The sequence below is a fragment of the Doryrhamphus excisus genome, chromosome 5 (assembly GCF_030265055.1).
Source record: "Doryrhamphus excisus isolate RoL2022-K1 chromosome 5, RoL_Dexc_1.0, whole genome shotgun sequence".
NCBI lineage: Eukaryota > Metazoa > Chordata > Actinopteri > Syngnathiformes > Syngnathidae > Doryrhamphus > Doryrhamphus excisus.
This window is the reverse complement of record NC_080470.1, coordinates 12,874,185-12,883,938: the sequence shown is the minus strand read 5'-3', so window position 1 is coordinate 12,883,938 and position 9,754 is coordinate 12,874,185. Positions and strand designations below refer to the sequence as shown.

General features: G+C 42.3%; 1 protein-coding gene across 6 annotated transcripts in view; it reads left to right on the top strand.

The window, feature by feature from the left end:
- Nucleotides 1-362: 362 nt before the first annotated feature.
- Nucleotides 363-9,754, top strand: part of cracd (capping protein inhibiting regulator of actin dynamics) — an 18,118-nt gene continuing 8,726 nt past the window's right edge. For 2 of the 6 annotated variants that reach the window (XM_058074230.1, XM_058074229.1), the window contains exon 1: nt 363-538. Coding sequence is in view for 2 of the 6 variants with exons in the window: in XM_058074228.1 (XP_057930211.1) it covers nt 5,895-5,955 (61 nt within the window). In the remaining 4 variants the exon portion in view is untranslated. Of the gene's footprint in view, nt 539-5,814; nt 5,956-8,266; nt 8,330-9,754 lie in introns of those variants that run through there. The other 4 variants (XM_058074228.1, XM_058074225.1, XM_058074226.1 and 1 more) reach the window with 4 other exon arrangements.

Sequence of the window (9,754 nt, the reverse complement as noted above, 5' to 3'; positions counted from 1 at the left end):
TCAATTCCCCATGTATTTCAGGTGTGAAAACATTTCTGTCCCCTGGGGGGGTGCATGACAGAAAATAATTCAGAACCTCTGCCTTAGACCAACAAAAGGCTTAATTAAAACATTTGCAGAGTCCACCTTGTGCATGAGACTTCTGGTGTGGTCTAAAGCTGAGGAAAACATGCACTTACATGCTAATTCGAATAATGTTACCTCATGTGCAATTCTCATGTATTTAGGAGAATTGGTCTTATTGCGTACGTCTCAATTTATGTAAATTAGCATTAGCATTCGGCAGTGCTTACGTATTTTTGTGTCATGAAATGACAAAGCTCTAGTAGTGACACCCCTCCTCCCCACTTCTCTTTTCCGTCTCCCTCGTGCCGCCACGCCCTCCCTCGCTCCTTCAGGCGCGTGCAGCTGTGCGTGTTTCTTCTTTCTGTCTGGCACGCGCACCATCCTCATCATCATCATCCTCATCATCGGAGGCACAAAAGCGACGAAGAGACCACCTCGGTGGACACCAGAAGGAAGGAACAGCCTCATCACCGTGAGTCTTTTCATTTTCTCACCCCGCTATTTGTCCGCCCACGATGACCTTGTCACCGCATCTCATCCCCCACTGACGCGCACTGGTCATCACCTCCATCATCCCCATTCACGCAGCCAAGCCATCCGGGTGCGCAGAGCAGCGTGTAAATTTGCCTGGATGCCCCAAATGCGCAAACGCCCATATAAGCGGGTGTGGTCGTAACCCATCGCGGGGTTTTAATCACCACATTACACAGTGAACGCAACTGAATGTAGAGAAACGCACTGGGCCACGTTCTTTGTTCTCCGTGTGCCTGCTCGTTGGAAATAGGCCCTCCACGCGGGGCTCACATCCGCTAATCTGACATTAAGGGTGCCTATTGATCAGCCGCTGTGTTGTCCTGCAAGCTAGATAAGAGACAATGCATCATTTTGAAGATAGCATGCCAAGAGGAGGAGGGTTATGGAGGCCGATGTACCCCCCACCACCACTACTCTGCCGCCACCCTGCAGAATAGGGAAAACAACATTTGTTTTATTATTTTTGTTTTTCTTGTTTAAAGTTTTAAATCCAGCTGTCTGCATTACAGTACTGTCATCTTGTTGGGTGGTGTTGGGGATGTGGGGGGGCATATTAGCTTTAAGCCACAGGGTTCTTGATGGCATTTGAATTTGCATTTGAAACGCCAGGCAGGTTGCTGGTGTTGTATTTATGGCGCTATCACGGGCAAACTAGTCTGTATTTAGCTTGCGGTGTTATGATCTAGTTATGTAATATCTGCACCGATTGTTGTGACATGAATTCTATATACTGTAGCAGGTGTTTGTTTTCTTGCAGCAGTGCACCAGCATCTGCATCATGCAGGCTGATAGTCCTGCTAGTTACATTCTCATACAGAAGCCCCCAAAGAGGTCATGCAGTCAGACCACCATAGTCCAGCTTTTAGTCCAGATTTCTAATCAGTCCTCTCAATTTGCCTTATGATATTGATCTCACGAATGGACAGGATTGTTGTCTTTAGAACTAGAGAATAATGGCATTATTCCCAATGATGGTGTTTCCTAGAAAAATATGTATTTTTGGATCTCAAAAAGTGTATTATGGTTTATGAAATCAATGTGGGAGTATAGCTGTTGTCCACGTGTGTTTGTGTGTTTGCAGATAAGGCCTGAAAGTCTTATGAAAGTGAGGCTTTCTTTATGTGTGGAAATGATTTCAGCCACCTCAAGCAACCAAGATTGGATATTGTATTTATTATATATTATATATTGGAATTGTAAACATTTTAAAGCTATCAAACAAAAATGTTGGGCCATGTCTGAACTTGCACACTTACATACTTTATATATTTTTGGGTCTTGTATTTCTCAAAATGTGTAGGTATAAATTAGGGATGTCTGATATTGGCTGTTTTGCCGATTACCAATATTGCGATGTTGTCCAACTCTCAATTTACTATTCCGATATCGACCGATACCAATATCGAAAGGTGTAATATCACATATCTTTTTGTGTAACAATACTCTAAAATGACTTGTTTTGTTGGCTACTCCACCCATATCTGAGTAGATAATGTATTGCATATTTTCTATAAGAAGACATTTGATTTATGTTATTTATGGAGATATTTAATTTATTTGTAGTTATGGGGTATCGTTGGCACTAGTTTGTGCTCTGTAGCTGATGTAATGTGAATTAGGACTGTGTGGGATCAATAAAGTTCGCATCTTAGCCATCTGAGAGGATCCAATACATTGTTTTTTGGCGCATAACTTAATAATAGTTAATATACATAAGTATATTTGTATATAAGTATATCTGTGCGTGTGAATGTATAAACAAGAGGCATTAACATAGATTCCTTTGTAGAAGGACGTCTGCTTGATGACACTGACGGCACTGCCTTGCCACATCCAATATGGCGGCGATGTTGACTTAGGTACGCTCAGCACTTGATGCGGCGTGTAGTCAGATACAGCGCAGCCTTTGCTACATCCTAAATGATAGCGATGTTGACGTACGTACACTCAGGGTTACGTATATGGTTTTGACAACAGGCCTTCCTGTTTCCCGGCCTGCTTTGCTGTACTGTAGTAAATAGACGCTAAATTACATGTTTGTCGCTCACATAGTTGATGGTTATTCTGATTTATTTGTTGGCAGTGTCTTGTCTGTTGTTATCCACCTATTACGTTATTTTTAAGCTCTTTCTTTATACGACTTGCTAAGTAAAGTGTTACCTCTTTCACCCAGACCTGTGAGCAGCACAATGATAACTACAATGTGCAGCCATTTTATGACGCCGGCGCTCAAAGCTCGATATTGGCTTGCATTGTAGGGAAAAATCGGATACCAATGTTGACGGATACCACCATTTAATGCCAATATTGGGACGATAAATAGCGATGGCTGATAATATCGGCCATCCATGGTATAAATATACATGTACACAACACGCAGAACAGACATAGTATCTGTAACGCTGAAGTTCGCTGTGTTTCCCTTGGCTCCACATTTTAATATTTCTTATAGAGAAGGCTTCCTCTATAAACACCTGACACTCTCTGCAGTTGAGTAGGGAAATGCACATAGCCACTATATGGGGAGATAGGGAGGTTTTGTTTTTATATGTAACAAAAAAATAATGTTGAGTATTAAATATTGACGTGCTAAGATCACTACACAGATCCTCCTATAACGCTGATGCCCGCAACTTCGTGTGTGTGTGTGTGTGTGTGTGTGTGTGTGTGTGTGTGGCCAGTAGTTGTGTGGTGCACCACATCATAAAAGACTATCAGCACACATGTGCAAGTACTACCTACTGTTAGGCCACAATGATGGGCTTTGTGGGCATCAGCCAATGGCAACGATGAATGCCCCTCTGTTCTCCCGCGCTGGTTCTCCAGCTGGGGGACAAAGTGTCACTTTGTGCCTCCTCAGCACGGCAGCACTTTCAGAGAAAGGCGACCATCTCCTAACCCCCCCGCCCAAAAAAACAAAAAAGATCAGCTGACTGTACATGACTTTTCATTTGTGTCTGCTCCTCAAAGAGCAACAATATGAGAATATGAAGAGATGATGTCACGGTACGGTGCAGCTTCACACACACTGCTAAGCGTCACTGCATGTGATACCTGACTCCAGGTAATGCCCTAGATGCACAGTGACAGCAGGCAGGTGGAACACACTCACACTGCCAGATAGCCTTGCACACAGAGCCACCACGAGACGGTAAGAAGGCCTTTTTTTCCACTAAAACGATTAACATTAACGTCCCCAGTATGTGTCGTCTCTTTATGTGCGTTATTTTGCCTACAAATCCATCACTTGTTAATTTGGTCAAGACGTGTATAGAGGGGAACGCTCAGTCTGGAGGCTGTTCTGTGCACACTTGAGCGCTCTACTTAACCACAGAGTGGAAAATATAATGTCATGTGATAGGCTGCACGCTGCATGACGAAAAAAATCTATTGTCAGTCCACTCCTTGACCCCTCTGGCGGACATGCACAAATACCACCAACACCTTGCAGCATCTGGTCTGCGTTCACCTTAAGAACGCAGTGTGTGGTCTTTGGTCTTTTATTTAAGCATGACTTTCAGCTGATATGATGACAAATGGCCATATTAGCATCTTCGGGGGTCCATTGCAGACTGACAAGAGTCAATCAGAAGAAGAAAAAATGTTACTTCTGTTGCTAATTATTTGACCTGAAAAACCTACTCCTGCAACGCCAGCGTTGTTTATAACTTTACACTTGCCACAATATGTAGCTACCAGATACTGTTCCTCATCCAGTGAAGGGTTAAAGAAACCATGTAAACAATCTTGAAGTGATTAGGTTCTCCCAGCGTGCCAAGAAGGTGCTGATGCATCATCACCACACATTCCTGTTACTAATTCTCCGTAAATATGCCAACACTTTTCACATAACAGCACCTAATGGGAACGCATTGATGGTGCCAAAAGGCTCAACATGAGGATGGAGCATTGGTTGCGCATATGCGTGCCAAGCCAACTATTTCGGGCTCGACTGATCGTGACAAGACGCGTGAGTTAATTCGGTGAAGCATCCACGTCCTCTGGCTGCTGTAAATGGGTTGCCATGGAGACCTGAGGCTGCTGAAAACTTCAGAGAGACAGAGAGACTGGCACAAAGTGTTGCAACCAGTAGTGGTTTTTTTTATTCTAAGCAACCACTTAAGTAGGCTACACAGCAGCAGCACTACAGTCTTACTATATGATGGATTTTTAAATCAATAATTAGTGGTTCATTATAACATTGAAATAATATAACCAGCAAATATTGTACCTTGCATTCCCTTTCCGGTGATGTCACATTTGCTTGTCTTGTGTTGCTAGGCAGAGTTGAAAAGGCTCAAGCATAACTGCCCCATTGATCAACAGGAATAATAGCACAATTACTGAAGCCACGCCCACTAGGCTATAAAATAATGAAAATTATCAAGTTAAATAGATCAGAAAGCGGCAATTGCCTTCAACACATCACGGCGGGAGCGTCAGGTGTTACAACACACCTGTCCTGACATTGTGTAACACCCTAGAGGCAGCATCTCCTTATGGAAAAAAAAATATTGCAGTATATTGGCAAATATAATGCTATGTATTAGGAAATATATTTCCATATATGGGATCTTATGTTTATATTTTCGGTGACATCCAGGCAATATATGCATAGATCATATATGTGTATATATTGATACATATACAAAATATCTTGCGATCAAGACCAAAAAAGGACTATATTTTTACATATATAAAATTGCATATAATTTGGGATATATAAACTCATATATTATATATTTGGATTTAATTTATTTCAATATATTGAAAGCGGCAATCATTTGTATATTCTGCAATATATTGCCATATATTACATGAATATACAATATATTGTACAATATATGTACAAAAATATATGATTCCATGTATTTATATATATAATATAATATATAATGTATTGGAAAGTATAATGGAAAAATAATATATTATAATATAATACAATATATTTAAAGTAATATATTGATAAATACATTTTCTTTTCGTAAGGGTCCCGACTCTGTCACGCCTGTCATACGACCTGCAAAGCCGGCATGTATGGCAGCAGCATAGAAAAGCCTGCCTTTACTGTACAGGCAGTTTCACTTTCACCGCCACCCCTTCATGTCATCGTTCATGCCACAATCATCTTCCATGTGACATGTTGATATACCAACAAAACCAAACGTTCTGTTTTATCTTTGTTCTCTACTTTGTCACCGTTTCCTTCCCAAGCCACCATCGCTGAGGCAGCAGAGGCCTTCCTCGGGGGTAAAGCGATCTTTGTGCCAAAAAAAAAAAAAAAGAGCACATCCATGTTTCCTAAGGTTTTACTGCAGTGGTGCGCAGCGCTGTCGAGCTGTGCAGCCCAAATAGGTAAACTGTGACACGCTCATCCGTCTGCTCTGTCAGCAAAGCCGCCATTCTTTGCTGGTGGTCATGGCACTCGGCCATGCCGCTGCAACACTCTGCCATGCCATAGGACCACTGGAGCTGCTCCGCCCACTCTGGCGCAGCACGGTGATGCCATGTTTGAGCCGCCTGGGGGTCGTTTTGAAAGCGCCTGTATTGCAGCATGGTGACACGCCAGAGCCAGATTTGCGATGCAGCTGCCCCCCCCCCACCCCCTTACGTCCTCTGCTTGTGTCGAGCACATGGCCGCTCCTCGTGCTTCCTTCATCTCATCTCTAGTGCCGCTCACCCAAAATGTGTCCTCCGTCATCAACAACAGAACACACGTCTGTTGACTACACGTCCCGCCAAGAATGCAATTGGACAGGACAAACAATCCCTCTGGGGTGGGACATTTCTGAGAGAGACACAGGAAGGAAGCCCACAACAGGCTGATCCCACTGGAGACAATCCTTATCCCACTGGAGGCAGCGGGTTTTTTCCAGACTCACTCAGAAGTGTCTCATGTTCTGTGGTATTCTCTTGGTGACACATGAGGGACATTTACTTGTTTCTGGCTGGAAGCAATTGGGTGGAAGACACCATGTTCTAGAATAGGGGTGGGCAAACCTTTGGGCTCTGGGGACTACTTTAGGTTTTGAAAAATTAGACAGGCTGGGCCATCTAAAAATCATGAAGTCGCAGTTTACAGATTATCGTCTTAGGACATTTTGTGGTTACAACACACTCCTAAGCTTAACGTAGCAAGCAAAAATCAATGTTGTTATTTTCTAACTCATTTGCAAAATAAATGAACACTTGTTGGGTTTCAGTTCATGAAGAAAAACGTGCAAAAAACCCAAGACATTTTGGTGTATTTATGGCAGGACAGCACTGTTTACTGAAATCTCAATTATAACATTTTAAATCTATGCTAGGTTAATTGGCGACTCCAAATTGTCCATAGGTATGAATGTGAGTGTGAATGGTTGTTTGTCTATATGTGCCCTGTGATTGGCTGGCGACCAGTCCAGGGTGTACCCCGCCTCCTCTCGCCCGAAGACAGCTGGGATAGGCTCCAGCAACCCCGCAACTCTCAGTGATGATAAGCGTTAGAGAATGAATGAATGAATGAATCTGACATATTTACTTACTTATAAATATTGATTAAACGGTGGAACATGACTCGTTTCAAAAATGAAATAAACAAAAACCCAGCAAAAGTGGAAAAATAGAGCATCATGTAATAACTATAAAAAGCTAAAATGATAATACTGATAACCAATAAAAACACAGTGAAGATTTGAATTGTTGTTAATTGACTTAACAGACGAAGACAAGTACATAAGACAAAAACAATGAGCTGGCATCGTGCAACTACAAGCTGGAACTATTAATGCGGACAACTCTATTGAAAATAAATGTCCCGATGCCAACTCTGCAACGTTACAGAATGAAAGAGGACATATTAAAGGAAATATTACAATATTATTGATACATTATTATTTATCATAATTATTAGCGGTTTATTTGGTCCCAAAAAATACTGACAATAATACTCTTTAGCATAAATATGTGGGACAAACATTTCAAATCGAGCCTGCCTTATTTTGTGACTCGGTTAAATAAAGAAGTTTGTCGAGTCATATTTTTTCATCGTACTTTTCTCAAAATGAATGTTAAAATACATAGCCGCCACATACAGTAGCTACACTTCATTATGTCTCCTTACCATAAGGCAGACTCTTCTATTGGCAGGGGGTCAAAGAAAAGGAAAGCCATGGAAGAATAGAAGTGAAATGCCCAAAAGGGAAGAAATACAGACCAACATTGGTCTACAGTATCTATGTCATTTCAATTGAAGTCAAATTTACGTACGGTATAAGTTTCAAGTGACCTGTTGATATAACGGCAAGTACTCAAAGGGTTCTAATAGTGATTAGTTGTGAGAAGACAAAGTTCCGCAATCAGAAGAAAAGTAGAATGAGCTCCTGTTACCATCTTATCCATGTCAGGTGTGCCGGGCCAAACGACAGAATGGTTTGTACTTTGCCGCACTTTGCCCACTCCTCTTCTAGACGCAATGCACGGCTTCATATGTTGCTTCCTATGCGCTTATGAAAAGCAATGAAGAGGGTGTTGAACATTACAGCTCTATCTTTATGGAAGAGTCCATATGTTTGTCATATGACATAGTTCACAATATGATATCCCCTGTTATTCCCTTACTGCTTCATTTGGCAGTGTTTAGACATTCCCGCTCATCTTCACATGCTTCCCTTTTTCCTCGCCACAGCCAAGGTGTGCAGTGACCATGGCGACAGGCGCCACAGAGACTGAGCATGGCAGGCATTTAGAGGTAACCGAATCCAAAATTCCAGGTAAAAAGGACCAAAATAACTACAACAACAACAAAGACAAATACGTCTTAAAGAGACAGTGTTCAAAACCAAGATCCAGGATCCATGAATGATTTATGATCACTGTCCCTTTAAGAAGTGCTTGGTGTGGTTTGTAATGATGGTGGAGATTCTCTGGTGGTGTGCTTCCTTCTTTACGAGTTGTGATTGTTTTGCATTGATCTTAACATTAAGTGTGTGTCATGTTAGCTGGTTAGCAACCTGCCACTCAGCTTATTGTCAGCAGCTGGTTTGAAAGTGACGTAATCCATCTTGCAGCTACCTATGTTGTTGTTTATGGAGTTAATATACACAGATTCAACCCATTTCTACAGTAAACACACAGCATTAGCGACACACTGCAGCAGTGGGCAGCTTTACAGTGTCAGGGGAGCAATTAAGGATGCAATTGAGAGGCAATGGTTAGGGGAATCGAACGAGAGGCTCTTTCCGAGCCTAGATAACATGACGACTCATTTTTGCTGACTGTGCATCAATGAGCAGCTTTTACATTTGAAAGCCTCCAGCTGCCCGCAGCCAGTTCAGCCTTCATGTGATTCACCGATCAGATGGCCGGCGTGAGAAACTAGCAGGAGGCTCCGGGGCTCAAACCACTGAGTGGTCGCCGTGAGGGGCTGTTTTCACCATTACCATACATTTCTTCTATGCTGTTGATAAAAAGACGTCTTGTCTTGTTTCATGCATGAGTGAATGAGCAGGCCCTCAGCACTGCATTACGGGCTTTGTATCAAAGGAGAAATCCTGGACGAGAGAGACTGAGCATGCTGCAGGGGAACCAGACATCAGGGTTGCAGTGTCACTCGCACACGGGTGGGAGTGGGTCTGACGGTACTGATCCAACAACCGTCAATATCAGTTGCGAGTGCACTGTAAAAACATACGTTTCATACATGAACACTTAACAAACATTTAGCAACCTGATATAGGATCATACAATCATAATAATGTGGGTTTAAGTGTTGTATTTTTTGGCCACATAGTCAGGAGATTGGGAACACCCCTGTGGGGGTTTTGTCCGGGTACTCCGACTTCCTCCCACATTCCAAAAACATGCTAGGTTAATTGGTAACTCCAAATTGTCCATAGGTATGAATGTGAGTGTGAATGGTTGTTTGTCTATATGTGCACTGTGATTGGCTGTACCCAGCCTCTCGCTCAAAAGACAGCTGGGATAGACTCCAGCATACCCCCTCGACCCTCGTGAGGATAAGCGGTAAAGAAAGTGGATGGATGTACTGTTCTATCCCTGTTCATGTATCAATTTTTCATCATGTTTTTAATGGTTGAGTCATTAGAGAAGTTATTAAAAAATGCATAAGCAGGAGTAACAAAATACAGTCGTCCCTCGCCACTTTGCAGTTCAA